This window comes from Cavia porcellus, unplaced genomic scaffold, assembly GCF_034190915.1.
Source record: "Cavia porcellus strain 051 isolate PalLab524CR breed Dunkin Hartley unplaced genomic scaffold, mCavPor4.1 scaffold_13, whole genome shotgun sequence".
Taxonomy (NCBI): Eukaryota; Metazoa; Chordata; class Mammalia; order Rodentia; family Caviidae; genus Cavia; species Cavia porcellus.
The window spans coordinates 34,035,995-34,052,415 of NW_026947496.1; the positions used below are offsets into that span (position 1 = coordinate 34,035,995).

Sequence of the window (16,421 nt, forward strand, 5' to 3'; positions counted from 1 at the left end):
CAGGGTATCTGAGTCTAAGTCCCCATTGAGCCGACTCCCTTTCCTACTGGCTACCATTAATCCCTTTAGCTAAGCTTCGTTATGTCTTTAACAGAGACAGGGACCTCCCTACAGGTAGCACCTCCTCCTGTGTCCAACCCTTCATTGTATCATCAGACCTCACGGAGTGATGATCTTTACTCCCTAACACATGGGGTGGGGAGCAGCTGTCCACCGATCAGGCCTCTCGCCGAGGCTCCCTCCATACTTGCGACCTCTGTTGTCTCCCAACTTTCTTTTTCTGCATGTAGAGCACTTAAATGCTTTTTCAGATGCTCATGATCATTCTCCCAATGATCTATAATAGCTGTCTTTCCTTCTGCAGATGCTTTCTCATCTTGTCCTCCCTGAAAACTCTGACATCTTAGGTCTGTTTGCTCTTCCTGGGTTGGGAAGGCTCTTAGAGACTTGGACAGAGAGCACTTCCTTTTGTTAGGATGAAGTATTCTAAAAGTGGCATCAGAAAATACATACTAGTTAGCACTGCTTGCATCATAGCCAAAGTATATATATATATTAGATGTGTGGTCAGGAAGTGACTACCCTGACCACAAAGACAGTTCCAGTTTGGGACAAAATTTTTAAATATATTTACATCCCTTCACCATTCGCTTCCTCGCTTAAAAAAACAAAAGATCTAGGGACTTCCCTCTCTTATTCAACAAGTGACAGAGTCACTCAATTAACTACCATGGATGTGAGCCTTTAAATCAGATAATTCCACCACATCTTCTAAGTAGAATGACCAATTCCAAACAAGAGGAAACAACTATGACATCAAGTCCCTGTGCAACACCTTCCAACTGACCAAAATAATAGTTCCAACAACAATAATAGATCTTATTAAAAAGTGTAATAATCTCAGCTACTTGAGAGTCTGAGGCAGGAGTATCACAAGTTGAGGTCTAGTCTGTGGAATTTAGCAAGGCTCTCAACTATAAAAAGGGTTGGGGATATAGCTTGGTGACAGAAGATGTGGCTAATATGCAAGAAGCCCTAGGTTCAATTCCCAGTACTGAAAACAAAAAGATAATAAATTTTAAAACTTTGTCCCCTCCTATATTTTCTTTTAAAAATTGTGTATAGGAAAAAAAATGGTCTGTATCTACCCAAGAATATAATAACACTGCCTCTCTCTCCTTGTTTTAGGGAATGCTGTCGATTTTTTGGAGACAATGGCTTGACTTTGAAGGTGTTTTTTACCAAGGCAGCACCTTTCGGTGTTCTTTGGACACTCACAAACTACCTGTACTTACATGCAATAAAGAAAATAAACACTACGGATGTCTCCGTGTTGTTCTGCTGCAACAAAGCTTTTGTGTTCTTGCTCTCATGGATCGTTCTCAGGGACAGGTTCATGGGAGTGAGGGTAAGTTCCTTATTATCTGTCTTCCTCCCTCACTCAGTCATGTCAACCACAACCTGCCCATTGGCTTGCTTAGCTCCATGTGCTGGACCGCGAGCAGAGCTGCTGGTCACTGTCCTAATTCGCAGCAGAAAAGGGGCCCACAGAGGGCTCAGTTCTTGGTGTGCCTTGCAAACCTTCTTGCTTGCAAACCATACAAGACAAGCATCCATTAAAGCACCTTTCATTTCAAGCATTTCAACAAGCATTCCCTAAAGTGTGTGCTGGTTGGGGACCCAGCCTGCGAATGGCCATGTGCTCCACTCCGCATACTCATTCACTCTCCCGTAGCAGCTTCCCAGGCTGCAGCACATGGCATGATTGTGCCCTGCAGCCTGGAGCTTTCTGCCAGTGCCAGGACTCTGTGGTGAGGATCATCTGGAAGCCAGAGACCCTGCTTCTCCATGCGCGTGTGTGGGTGTGGCCCTCTGCCTAGCCCATGTGTCCCAGCCCGAGGGAGCCAGACACATTCATGCCAAGTCCAGGCTGTGGGAGTAGTAGTTCCACTTCCTTCATTCTGCAGGTGCAAGCCGAATGAAATTACATCTCTTAGATTGCTGTGTATTTTTCAAGCAAAACTCAGTAAAATACAAAGCAAGTCAGATTTTGTAAGAGTTGTAGGAAATACGATGAATTCATTGTCAAGTACCAACTGAAATACAGAGAGTCCACACTCCAGGTTAAAGAAGCAGGTGACCGTGGCATGGACAGAATCCTGGTGGCCTCTGCTTGGCTGACTCTAGTGGCAGGAGATGCTGCTGTCCACCATCACCTTGCTGTAGACCAGGACAGAAACAGCTTTAGCCACACCACTGGCTCTCTTGTTGTTACATCTCTTACTTTTTTCTCTCCTGTAATGGACAGCCAGGTGCAAGCAAGTCCTGCTGGGGACCAGCAGGGGCCAGGCTCCAGGCCCTGAGAACAAAGACATCACCCTAAGGGTGGGGTTCACCCCCACCCAAGTTACTCAAACAGCAGTGGGGACATGAGTCAACTGCTGAGTTGTATTTTTAGCTTGCAGTAGGGGGAGAATTTGTTTTGAGACTTAAGTGTTAATTTTGGAATGAAACCTCACTCCCTGGGCTACCACCCAGAAAAGCCTTTTCACAAACAAATGATCTAATACATTTCTGCAAGGGCTATGGGTACCCTGCTGTCACTCACTCCTGGCCTGCCTGACTCAACACTAAGGATTGGGGTGTCCCCAGGCCACCATGAGCCATCATGCCCTTTCTGACTTTATTCTGAGGTACAGAGACAAGAAAATTCATGAAGCTTTTTGGCATGATTCAGATGACCCAAGCAAATTACAAATGAGGCCTTGTTATTGGAGAGAGATAGTTTAAGAACAATACTGTATCTCACATAAGAAAATAGAATTTTTTGAGCTTAATAAATGGAGATATGAAAAAGTTTGAAGTACTCCCACACTCACAGAGAGCAGCATGGCCCTTCCAAATCTTTCCGGCCTTTCTAGTCATGGATAAGGTGCCTCTTCCAACATCTGTGACCTGGTACAGTCTAGCCATGTGCCACTTGATCCAGTGGTCTCAGCTGACCACTGAACACTATGTGACGTTTTGCGTGGAAGGTGTCTAGTACTAGCCCAGTGCTGCCATGGAAGAGCTCAAGCTGGTTGTTGCTGTTGGGGCATTGTAACTTGCAAACACTGGGAGTGTTTCTTGGGAATAAATGGCTGATAATCTAATAGCTTTCCTGATGTGGGGTCAGGGCTGGTTCTTCAGCGATCAGCAACACATGAGATTGAAAGCTTCCTTTTCATAGCAGATAGATTGGACTCCAAGGTAATATATAATTTTGCATAGATCACTCAGACTTCTAACTTTCAGGTTAGCTAGCATCCTCTACTAGGAGCTTCCAAAGATTGAAGAAAGCTCACTTGGTTTCCCATCCCAAGGGGCCAAGAGGCATGTATCCATAAGGCAAGTGGCAGAGGAGATGTTCATGCTCATGACAGCTGCAGCTCCTGGGAAACATGGAAAGGCCTTGTTCATGTACATAAATACAGAAGGAAGCAAATATGCTCTATAATGTTTGGGTTTCCAGCATCAGAGGTAAAGAGCTGTTCATTTGGCCATGGAAACTGCTTTCTGTCTCAGTGTGTATTTCTTGTATGTCCAAGACCAGAAGTTCTTATACAGTGGTGAGGTGCTCAAGCTAGTCATATGAGTAGGATTCAGGTCTTCACTCTACCCTTAAAACCCATCAGACATTGGGTAAATGGCTCTCGGCTTTAGTTTACCTCAATCTCTAAAGTGGACAGACCATTATCAAGGATCAGCTTTGAGAATAAAATGAGCAGGTGTGTGCTTGGCTCATAAAATTCAAGAAATATTAACTTTCCTCAGTGTCGTTATTATTCTTTCTCAATTAGAAGAGGCAAATGGGTCAGTCCATGTCTTTTGATGGTGTCAGAGGCTGGTGAATACTTAGGGAGGCAGTTTGTGTGTCACCACAAAGCAGGAAGAGCCTGAGGGCACAGAGCCCACCAACTGTGGCCAGACTGGGTGAGACCCCAGCCTCCATTGTAAGGGTTTGCTCAGGCCTATTCATGATCATGCTCGCTGGCAGGGCTTTCACATGGTGTTGAGGGTGAAGACAGAGTAAGGTCACCCTTCTTGCCAGGGGGTCACCCATGCAGGCTGAAGCTCCAGTGCTGGGCATTGGGATGGTGGACTTTTCCCAAGATCAGTTCCCTTCTCAGACTGCAGCCACTGTTTCCAGATGTAGACTCCCACATCTGATCGCATACGGTGATCCTGCACCCAAAGCCTGACCCAGAGCAGACACAGACGACAGGAAGCAGGAGCAACTCAGAGTTGCTCAACTGCCCCAAACCCTGACATTCACTGGGTCAATGAGAAGAGTCTAGAAACCAGGGAGAAGAGGGTTCAGGAGAGCATATTTGAAACTAGCTCGTTCTTTCCCTTTTGCAGAACTGTACAATTTAAAAAGCATCCAGATTGGTTCTGTTTGGCAAAGAACATGCAGCCTGCCACATTTTGAGCAAGACTAGGCAGCAGCTGTGGGCTTCATGATGGGTAGCACAGGCCCTCCTATCTCCCCTCTTCCCGGGTCCCTCCTTTCCCTTTCAGCCCAGCTGGAGTAGGCGGCATCCTGCTTGCGCCACAGTTGCTGGGACTCAGATCTCAGCCTGCAAGCTGTCAGGTCCTGATGGGTGAAGCATATGAGATACCCAAAGACACCTAACAGCAGCTCCTGCCTGTGTCTCTCCTCACTCCACTGAGTTGTCCCCAGATGAAGCAGAGGTGGTGGTTTTCAGCAGCCCTGTCCCAGGGCACAGTTGCCCAGTAGTGCTTATTTCTGGACAGTGCAGTGGAATGAGTGGGATAAGGAGACAAGACAGCTTGTCCCTGTCCACAAGCGCATGCAGCACCTCCCAGGGGAGAAAAGGTTGGGGTGTGTAAGAAACTGCAGGTCAAACTGCACCAACCCTCGAGACCCCACTGCAGCACTGGAAATGTTTTCATCTGAGGATCAAGAATTTCAATGCCTTAGGATGCAAAACATGTAAAATAAATAAGCATGTGCTTTTTTGGGTTTTTTGTTCATTTGTTTTGTTTTTGTTAGTATTGGGGATTGAACCCAGGGCCTTTGCTCAGCCTCTTCTTTTTTTTTAAACAGGGTTTCCCTAAGTTTCTGTATTGCCCAGCTGGGCTCAAACTTGCAATCCTCCTGCCTCAGCCTCCCAGAGTGCTGGGATTACAGGAGTGTGCCGCCACACCAAGCTAAATGCATGTTTAGAAGATTCCAGAAAGAACTGAAATCTTCAAGGGAATTAAGGCTGGAGGAAACACCCAGGCTGTGGACTCAGCTCTGCTCTGAAGGATCCTGAGAACCAGGCAGGTCCCCTCCCACACACACACATACACAAACTCTGGCACCTGTCTGGGGTCTCACATCCCTGTATGGCTGCTGAGGCCCAGAGATGCAGCCCCACGCCCAGTCCACAGATACTGTGACTTGTGACTGGGATCCTGGGAGGTCACTGCCCCTGATCCGTCTGCCAGAAGGAACCCACAGGGCCTCTGACATGTGTCTTCTCACGACCTAAGTGGGGGGCCTCTTCCCCTCTCACTTCTGGCTCCTCCAACCCCTCCCCTCCAGTGCTCTGATGGGCCCTGCTGTAGTGGAAGCTGCTTATTATTTAATCAGTAGCACAGAGTAAGAGGTTAGAAACCTGCTTGGCAAGTCTTGGGGAAAAGATAACCCTATTCTTCATTCCCTCAACTTTAGCTGGAAGTTTAGAAAGACTCCAGCAGGTTTGGAGATGCACAGAATCACTGGAAGTTTGGCTCTTCTCTTCTCTCTGACCCCTCTTCCTTTTCTGAGTTCTTCTCCAGGGCATCGGGCTTTGACGCTTAGCCAGGCTGAACTGTTCCAAGTGGCATCCTTGCATCACATTGTCCTGTGGGGCAGACATCACCTCATCTCCATCTCTTGTCCCTTGCCACTCTCTTGTCCTCCGGTGGGAGGGATAGCTGCTTATTTTCTTGTACCCTCTGCATCTTTTAGTGAGCAGTCATACATAGTCCATCTGAATGTGAAGTGTCTCCGTGTGTGTGGTACAGAAGGACACAGATGACTGAGTGAATAACCCTAAGCAGGCAGATGAGAGCCAGCTTTAACATGGGACACCGTCTGGCCCCCAGGGCCTGTGTTTTACAGGCACATGTAGTGTTCTGTGGAAATACTGCATGCAGGAGGCACCAGGAGAAGTGTGCAAGTCAGATACACTGTGTGACATTCAACCACATTAGCTCTACTAGCCTGGAAACCAATGACTTGACCCATTGAGGAAACCTCAGTTTGCATCTAAGAGCCCAGCTAGCAAAAGCTTACTGGGCACTCTAGGCTATCCTGTTCATATCCATCAGCACCAACTTTGCCATCAGACACCCCTGAAATTTATGTCTGCTTATGCACACTGCAAGGATGTGGCTTTGGGTAGATTATTTAACCAAGTGAGCCAAGTTTTCATGTCTATAAAATGAGGCAAATACTGGATATCTATTTTGAGGATAAAATGAGAAAATACAAAGAAAACTCAAGTAAATCTTAGATACTTGACATTTTTATAGACAGCTCACATCGATTTTGAATGATCCATAAGTGGGATGGCTCTCTTGGTAAAACCAGTTGTTGAAACTTGGCTGCACACATCTGTTCTACTGAGGACACCCTGACTCCCTAGGAGCTAAGGGACAGAGCTGCTCCTGCAGGTCAGGACACTGTTTATAGCCAGCACTGGCTGGTATGCTCTATCTGGCCCCACTACTCTCTCCTCTATACCTTTCCTGTTGAGACACAAAATTATAGAAGCAAGGACACATGAGGTCACCTTCAGATAGTGTCATCCAGGGACTCTTGACCAAGACTTATCATGACAAATTAATTTGCCATCAGAATTCAGAATTACAAGTTTCCAAGAGTCATGGTGACCTGCCATGGCCTGAGGCTGAGACTAAGTCATGCTCCACTCCTGGCTGCCACCTGCTCAGGTCCTTGGTCATGCCAAACTTGGCTAAGTGACTCTCTAAGGAGCAACAAACATGGCAGTGGGGTACCCGTACCTGTCCTTCCCCCAGGACGCCTGGAATGGAGATGCCATGCTCCCCCACCAATACTTCCTGCTGATGGGCCTCCCATGATCCATCCGACTCCCCACCGCTTTCCTGACCCCCATTTCCTTCCACCCATCCAGATCGTGGCCGCCATCCTCGCCATCGCTGGCATTGTGATGATGACCTACGCCGATGGCTTCCACAGCCACTCCGTCATTGGCATTGCTCTGGTGGTGGGCTCTGCGTCCATGTCGGCTCTCTACAAGGTACGAGTAGGAAACCACTCTCCAGGCAGGCCAGTGCTTGGCTGGCTGATATGGGGGTGTCTCAGAGATGGTTCTTCACTCTGGGGAACCCTGAATGGCACCAGTGCTGAGAAGGACTGTCATTTCCTGTGCACACAAGGTGGGTGGAGAGCACCAAAGGTAGGGCCCAAGCAGTGGCTTCCCACAGCTTTGGCTGTCTGGACTTTTCCAGTGTCAATCATACATCTGCAGCAGTTCGGGTAAAATGCATGATGCTGCTTGGCTGACCGTGACTTCATTATTCTGTGGGATGGAGGAGGCTCCAGGCCCTCTGAGGCTGCCCAGTGTTAGCTCAGATGAATTCCCACCCATGAGATTAGGACCTTTTGTCATGTTACCGTGACCATATCACAGGCTTTGTGGCCAGCAGCATGAATCTACCCTAGATTCAAACATTGCCAGGAGGCAAAGTGAACAGATGCATGACTGAGAACTATCAGCACTTCCTTACTGGGTGTAGGGGCAACGGATACAGTATTTACTCGGACCCTGGGGTCCCTAGCTCTGTTCACCTCATTTCAACTGACCAAGCCTCCTGCTTGCTCTCTTCCCTTGCTTCCTGTCTTTTGCTCTCTTCTTCTTTGGGGTATGGTAGACAGCACAGCTACTTTCAGGTCTCAAGTTGGAGTACTTATATGGACCTGGAGGATTCAGTGAGAAATGTGTCTTTAGCTTTGAGACATATCAGCCCTTTGTGGATCCAGACAGCTGGACAGAGAACCTTAAGTACTGTAGAAAGTGAGAAGAAAAAGCAATTTTACCCCAGCTCTGTAAGCACCACGTGCTATGGTTTCTGGAAAATGAAATGGTTTTGCCTTCTTATCCTTCATCAGCTCCCTGCCCTCTCTGCCCCAGAGAGGCACACACATCATTTTGCCCTGCCCCCGAACACATCTCACCAAAGGGATTTGATAGACTGGCACCAAGCTGAGATTTCAAAGCCACTCTCCAAGTGCAGACATAATACAAGCCTCAGCTCTGCCTTAGTCAGCTGTGTGCAACGAAGAGCAGTGTAAATGCCATCCACAAAAACACACTATTCTAACTCAGATTCCTAACCCCATGTCTCTGCTACCTGAAATTTGTCCAGAGGGATTTAACAGATGTTGGGTTGTAGGGCCATCTCTCCCTTTGCATACTCCCTGCATGTGTGTCTGGACACACCTTATGAGGTGTTCAATGATAGGACAAGGAGAAAGTGGGAAAAGCCAGAGGTACAACGTGGAGACCAGAGCACTAAACTCTGGAGGGACCTGGAGGGGGCCTTTAGCATCGCTAAGTCAAGCCTATGGCCACTCCAGTCCTTCTCCTGACCTTCCAAGGATCCAAAATAATGTGCCAACAAGAATAGGAAAAACAGGCCCAGGAAATCAAAGTTCAGTGCATTCCACTGAAATCCATGCCCTGTCCCTCATGGGAGTGGTGGGACAGAACAGGTGAGCAAATCGCTGCCCCTGACATCTTAGAGAAAAGGTCTTTGCAGCCAAAGCCCTTTTTCTTGGGATGATGGTTTCAGACTGTGCTGCTTAGGTTCAGGGTCCTGAGAAGATGTGTAATCTGGGCAGATATATCCAATTGTTGTATGAATACAAAAAAGACAAGCCACACCTAGTGTGAATACCTGTCACTGTGAAGAAGCTTTCTGGTAATCTGTATTGCTCTGTGATAGAGATGCAAGGATGTGGTCAGAGGCCCACAGACCTAGCCCACAACCCCTTAACTGGTGTAAACTTTCCCCAAGCCATTTGCCATACATCCTCTGGTGCAGCCCCAGCTGTACCAAGCACAGACTGTTTCACCAAGCTGGAGTCTGCAGGAGCCCTCAACTTCCTCCCCTCTCCACAGGTTCTCTTCAAACTCCTGCTAGGCAGCGCCAAGTTTGGAGAAGCTGCCTTATTCCTTTCCATGCTGGGGGTGTTCAACATCCTCTTCATCACCTGCATCCCTGTCATCCTCTACTTCACCAAAGTGGAATACTGGAGCTCCTTCGATGACATTCCATGGGGAAACCTTTGTGGATTTTCCATTCTCTTATTGAGTAAGTGGCACCTAACTTGCCCAGATGCATGGAGGGCTCTGGAAGCCTGTGTGCTGAAAGAGAAAAACAGTGTTCCTTCTTACCCCCAACTTTTTGCTGTTTTTGAAGACCTTTATGTCTCACAAAGTAAAGTTTTTCCAGAACTGTAGTCTTTGTCATAATGACAGTGATCATTGCCTCCCTGGCAGGGAGCTGACAGCCCAGTTCCTTGCTTGTTCCCCATGAGTGAGAGTAGATAAGGAGCTGTAAGTGAATACACAGGGAGGGAACTCTTAAAACGTTGCCTCAGTGTCAGCCTTCAGTGAATATGGTCATTATTATTATCATGGTCATCATGGTTGTCACTTACCAGAAGGCTGCTGTAGGCAGAAAGTCAACAAAGTAGGTGCTCGCCAGAGTCCTCTAGAAACCCGCATTGCAAAGCTTGCAGCCCTGCAGCCACCCCAGAGGCACAGCCAGCAGCAAAGCAAATCCCCACCCTCTTCCCCACTGGTCACCTTCTGAGCTCTGCTTCCCTTCTCCAAAGGTCAGGAAAGACAGGGCATCGAGCAGCCAGAGTACTGTTCCCTGATCCCTGGTCTTGACACCTTAGGAGAAATCCCACAAAGGGTCCTTGTAATTCTGGCTCCAGCCTCCCTCGAGAAACAGTGCTCAGCGTAGTCAGTGGGGAGGAAAAGAACAGGGCAGTTGAATAATACTCACTTTCTAAATTCTGTTTCAGCATTCAATATTGTATTAAATTTTGGAATTGCTGTTACATATCCCACACTGATGTCTCTCGGAATCGTCCTCAGTGTCCCTGTGAATGCAGGTAAGCCCATGTGGCTTTCTGTAGCTGCTTGTTGAAAAATACACACAGAGAACACAGCCTCATACAGACTCATGCACACACACATTCACATACACACACACTAGCTATATATATATATATATCTTATTTTGCCTGATTTATAACATGTTTTTAACCTTTTACAAAGGAAAAAAGCATTTAGGTAAAAAGTTGATGTTCAGTATATCTATGAAATTTTCTGTATAATGGCTTGATTTTCATGGACAGCGTCCCACTAGAAGGTACAGAAGTCTAAAGCTATCTCAATTCTAATTGCTATGGGGAGTAGAGATGAATATCTTCAGTATTTTTAATGGAGAAAATTATGCAGCAAAAAATAAATTTTGCAGGTGTCTTTCTGGAGGAGAAGATGTATTCAGGGTGTGACACAGAAAGATTTTAAGCAACAGAGGCACTTTTGCCCTTTACCTCCCGGGAGAAAGCAACCAAGACCTTTGCCCAGGGACCAGAGCTGACTTTGTACTGCTCTGGGGCCTCCTTGCCAACACACAGCTGAGGGCACTTTATTGACTTGTATCACCTGCTCTTCAGCTCCTTTCTCTTCCTAGCTCATGCTGCTTTGCACTTTGGGAGTTCTTCCCAGTATCCCCAGCTCACACCCAGCCTCCCCGTGCCCAGCGTCTACCAGGGAAGAGCCCAGAGGCCCCCTTTCCAGAACACTCGTGGCTGGAGCTCAGCTTCTTTCAACACTAACTTCTCAAACTCTCCCTTCCGGACTATTAGCTTCCTTCATTCTGTTCCCAGCAGTTTTGTACATGACTGAAGGCCCAGACGGAACATCTTTTCATTCTCTGAGCTTTCCCAGTGATTCAGCTCCTCACTCTTCACATGTTCTATGAAACTTGCCTGGCCCGTCTCTTATAGCAGTGTGCATAAGACTTCGAGACACTGCACTCAGCACCCCCTCCAGGTCCATGGCCCCCACTCACCAGCCCCCAAGGTCTTCATGCGCCTGCATAGTGGACCACTAAGACCTTGCCTGCCGAGGGTGCTTCAGACAATACCAGAACAGAGTAGTGCCAATGGCACCTGAGCTCCTGCATAGCTGACAAAAAGGTACTCCATACCCCAAGAGCATCTGAAAAGTACTTTATTAACATCCTTCCCTCCATTCTCTGAATCTTTAACCCAGTTAAATGAGGTTCTTAGCACAGAAAAGCATAATCCAGGTAGTTCTCACATAGAAACTTACTTTAACTTTAACCTGTAGCCAGGTGCTTGCAAAATTAATGAGAATCACTTCTTATTACTGTACTTACCTGTTCCTTAAATGATTTAATGATGTGTCTCAGGCAGGGATCTAGCTCCTGACTGGAGGAAAGAAACAAAGACATGTGCATCTTATCAAGCTTGTCAGAGCACGGGCATTGCCTGCCTTTAGGATTTACTTGACACCTGCCTGTGGCACTGACTGGTGATTGTTCCCACCTGGTGACTAACAGGATGTATTGCAGATTAAAATATTGCTGAAGATGGTGGAATAAAGAGGTGCAAAGGGCTCTTGGCAATGCTGTTCCAGATTTAACATTTACCCCCTCGATGTTTTTCTGCACATCTGCTAGAGGAGGAGGAAGTCAGGGAAGGAGAGAGAGGAGGAAAAGGAGGGGCCAGGAATGAGACAAGTAGGACTCAGCAAATGCTCCGCCCCAATCCCGACCCACTGTCCAGTAAGTCACCATTCAAAATCTGCATGCTGCTTTTGAAAAGCAGCTCAGAAGTCTACGTTCTCTCACCCAGGAGAGCATGGTGGAAGCTCCATCTGTGGCTTGTGTGGGAGGCAGTCTCCAGATGTGCTGTTGTTAGTACAGAAAAGGGAGAGCAAAGCCCACCACAGGAAAGGAAGGGACTCCAACAGCACAGTGCTTTTAAGAGATAGCTGAGTTGTCCAGAAAATGGCAATCTGAGTTTTTACAAACTAACATGAGTCTGCTTCTTATTTTGTTCCATGCTTAATGTGGATTGAGATGGGCCATGAGCCCATGGACCTTTAAGAAGCCCTCACTGAAGGCAAAGTCTCCAAAGACACTAGAGTGTCATGTTGATTAATGCTCAGAGAGGAGTAGTTCATATTTATTATCTTAAAGGAAGGTTTAGTCTTCCAAATCTATACATATCCTCAGTCTCCTTATTTATTTTTCTCTCACCCACAAATCAATGTTTAAACTCAAAATCTAGGTCAGTTTGGAAAGATGAAATACAAGTGAATTGCCTCACACCAGGCAAGGTTTAGGAAGTTTAAAGTGAAACACTGGAGGTGACCTTACCCTCCTGGAACAAGGGCTGCCCAAGAGGATTCTGTAGCCCAGAAGGACCACGGGCTGCCCAAAGAAGTTGGATGTTCCAGCATCTCCTGGTCCTGTGCTTTCATCCTAGCTGCCAAGTAACCAAAGCTCTGTCTCCCACAGTGGTGGATCACTACACCAGCCAGATAGTCTTCAACGGGGTTCGGGTCATCGCCATCATCATCATTGGCCTGGGCTTCCTTCTCCTGCTCCTGCCAGAGGAGTGGGACGTCTGGTTGATCAAGCTGCTCACCCGACTCAAAGTGAGGAAGAAGGAGGAGACAGCAGAGGGTGGTGCAGACCTGGGCTCAGGACCCCAGAACAGGAGCAGGAGAGCCCGCCCTTCCTTTGCACGCTAGGGCCGCTCCTCCGAGACTGGGGACGCCCCAGCGGTAATGATTTGTTCTCTTCTGTTGGGAGGAGACTCGGTGGGGCAAGGTGTACATACCTGTACAGTTTTGGTAATCTGCAGTAAGTTCTATGGTATTTATTGGCATGTCCAACTTGCTTGCACTTTTCCACATCAGACCTTCCACTTAAGGAAACCAATTCAATACGGTAGAGAAAAAGAACCTCTCAGCGCTTTTTCAATGAATGTAAAGTAGGTTAAAATGAGCCTTGCATCGACCGCTTTGGAAGACAGGCGTGTTTTGAATCTTAGCAACTGAAAATGACATTGTACACTGTGATTATTTTTCAGCTATAGTAGGTCATATTTTGTTTTATATCAGAGCTGTACTTTTAATTTTAAGGAATTTCAATGAACCAAAAGATAACTGTCAGTTAATCTGGATAGATGGGTGGATGGCTGGATGGATGGGTGGATAGGTAGGTGGACGGATGGGTGAGGAGATGAAACAGGCAAGGATAATGGACATGACAACCATCGCAGATCAGGCCTGTGTGGGTCACAGGGAGGTAAGGAAGTCCAACCCCAGCTGGCTTGCACTCTTGTGTCTTCGTGAGATCACGCAGGAGAATTTATAGTGCCTTCTACAGAATTTTTGTCTTTACCTATGTGAAGCGAGGTGACATTCTAAGTCACTGGCGCCGTCTTATAATTTAGATGTAGAAATCTTTAGAAACAAATAAAACTATATGTGTGTGTGTACAAAAATAGCAAAGCTGGTGACCAGTGTATCAGGCACATGGTTGAAGGGATACAATATGCACAGAAGGTAGATATGCTGGAATGGAGTTGCTGGTGGCTTTTACTTCAAGACCAACACTGAAAAATTATTTACTGAATCTGTAAACCTTTTTATGAAACTTTTAAGCACCAGGCTGTTTCCTTACATAATTTAGGTCAGCCAGAAAATTCTATCTGTGATAGATCTGTAAAGAGGGACCTGGGGTTAGAGTTTACTATTTTTGAAGTTTACATTGTTACATATGAAATGGAAACATTATTTTGAAATGTTGTCATAACCCAATGGTGCATTCTGTAACCATGGAGTCTTTAGTTTCCTGGGGAAAGGGGCATTCATGACCTGAACTTTTTAGCAAATTATTATTCTCAGTTTCCATTACCTGTTTGGCCAAACAGATTAATAAAATATTTGAAAAAGAAGCACTGAGTGTGGTCTTGATGGACTCTGAGGGTCCTGTAAGGCTCTCTCTCGTTGTATCTCTGTCTTGTGGCACCTTCCAAGGTAGGTAAGCCCACCCTGCTACCTCAAGGGATGGTAACTCTTACTGTGACACAGACCTGACTTGTGCAAAAGAGACATGTAGAAGAGTCCCCATGCATTGCAACACTGTTGGTGTCAGCCCCTGTTCCTTCGCCTTTTCCCCTCACTCCCCCCACCCTGGGCATCAGTCCTTTGCTCAGCTCATGGATCTCCTGCCTCTCTTCCTTTGCAGAGGGTTCTTCTGCAGGCTGACACTGGTCATGAAATCCCCCTCAACGTGTTATCCCTTGCTTCTAACACATTTATCCCATCATTCTTGCCATTTTCTGAGGTAGTTTTAGAAGTCATCTTTCATGAGTGTCTTTACTTGTGTTGATATGGCTGTCGTGGTATCTTCAATCAATTCAAAACATTTGCCTTTCATGGTTATTTTGCCTGGAAGAGCCAGAAGTTTCACAGTGCCAGATCCTGGGCAGAAAGGACCTGAGGATACACCATAATGTTTTTACAAGCCCGCCTTTCTGTCAGGTGGCACTCAGCAGCACTATTCCAAGTAATACTCGCAAAAAAGGACTTCCAGAACTTCTTCAGACAGTGGCGTGAACAGTTGGATAAGTTTTCAAAGTGAGAAGTGTTTTAAAGGGTATTAATGTCATGTGTCTTTTATTGTAATACAATTTTAACATTTAAATATTTATCATATGTTTTAATCACCCCTTGTATTTCCTCTATACACCATAATATGAAGGCATTGGAAAGTGCTACCCTCAGTATGCTGATCTGTGAGCCTGAAAGACTATGACGATCCCAAGACTATTTGCACATCCATGTTCACACAAACAGTATTCCCAGTAACCAAAGGGTGGGAACCAAGGGCACGTCAATGAATGGATGGATAAACAATATGTAGTCCACACAAACAGTGGGAGACCGCCTAGCCTGCCACCTGCCACCTGCCACCATAGGGTTGAGCCTTGAGGTCACTATGCTAGATGAAATAAACCAGCCACAAAAGGACGAGATCTGTGTGAATCTGTTTATATTGTAAACCCAAATATCGAGTTTAGTCATCCAAGTATTGTGATTCTTTTTCTAATTTTCCTCACAATCCAAAAGGTTATATTTGTAATTTCATTGAGACGTCATTGGAATCGTAGCAAGTTAATTCCAATCTACCACCACCAGTGCAACCCACGGTAAAAGGAAAAACACCAAGACATATTCCAAGTTAAGGGCAGCCAAGGGGTCCTAAATCCAATCCTCTCCTCGTGAGGATATGCGGACAAAGGCCTCTCCCAGAATTTATTATCTTGTCCTTTAGGATATATTATCCTAAGTCTCTCCCAGAATTTATTATCTTGTCAAGAAGTGGGGTGGCTCAGGGATGGGTGACAGTGAGGATGGAGGGAATTATGTGAGTAACTTGAGCTAGCTGGCTAGCTAGGTACAAGATTAGCATCTCTGTAAATTGCAGAGATAAAGATATGCAGAAGAATCAACCTACATAATCCAATTAAGGTAACAGGGGAATTGTTTTGGGGGCCATGGCTTTGGTTTCTGATATGCAAACTCTTGCGCCCTGGGGAGTCATAGCCTCCTATCTTGAGGCTCCTACCCAGTTGACATTCCCAGAGCTATCTGCTCTAACATCTCCTGAGCTCAATCCTGTATTGTGGAGAACACTATGCGAGAGGTAACAGGACTGTCTGATGGCTATAGATTTTGCATATTAGCACCTCTGCTAGCCTTATTTGCAATGCTCAGAGCCAAATGAAAAGAGAAGGAAATACCATAGCCAGTCTTTTACATATCAGTATAAAGAAATGAGTCTTCAAGTAATCAAAGTCACAGTAATTATTTTGGATTCAAAGGGAATCACTGGATTGTCTCCCACATGTTTACAAAAGTTTCCCCAGAAGAGTCGTCCTTAAAGGCAGAAAGCAGGCTGGGGTTACCAGAGGTTGAGGTGAGTTGGTATTGAAAGGGGACAGAGTCTCATTTTGGGAAGATGAGAAAGTTCTGGAAACAGGGTAGTGTTGGTGGGACAATGGTATGAGTGTTCTCGTTCTCAGAATGAGATGCTTTAAAATGGTAAGAATGTGTATATTTTTCCAGACCCAAAACAAAAAAACAAACCTATAAAGGATATGATAACATGCAATAAAAAAAGGCTAAATTTCTGTACACTCTTTTCCAGATATATAAACTTGAGGGGAATGAAAGTGGGTTGAGAAATTCTGTCCAGAAAGAATACACATGCACATA

At 46.1% G+C, this 16,421-nt stretch overlaps 1 protein-coding gene across 4 annotated transcripts in view; it reads left to right on the forward strand.

Moving 5' to 3' along the window:
• Positions 1-14,095, forward strand: part of Slc35f3 (solute carrier family 35 member F3) — a 337,034-nt gene extending 322,939 nt beyond the window's left edge. For all 4 annotated transcript variants that reach the window (XM_063260058.1, XM_063260057.1, XM_063260059.1 and 1 more), the window contains 5 exons: positions 1,189-1,408; positions 7,191-7,316; positions 9,201-9,393; positions 10,115-10,204; positions 12,649-14,095. In XM_063260058.1, coding sequence (XP_063116128.1) covers positions 1,189-1,408; positions 7,191-7,316; positions 9,201-9,393; positions 10,115-10,204; positions 12,649-12,884 — 865 coding nt within the window. In that variant the 3' untranslated portion in view covers positions 12,885-14,095. The remainder of the gene's footprint in view (positions 1-1,188; positions 1,409-7,190; positions 7,317-9,200; positions 9,394-10,114; positions 10,205-12,648) is intronic.
• The last annotated feature ends 2,326 nt before the right edge of the window (positions 14,096-16,421 follow it).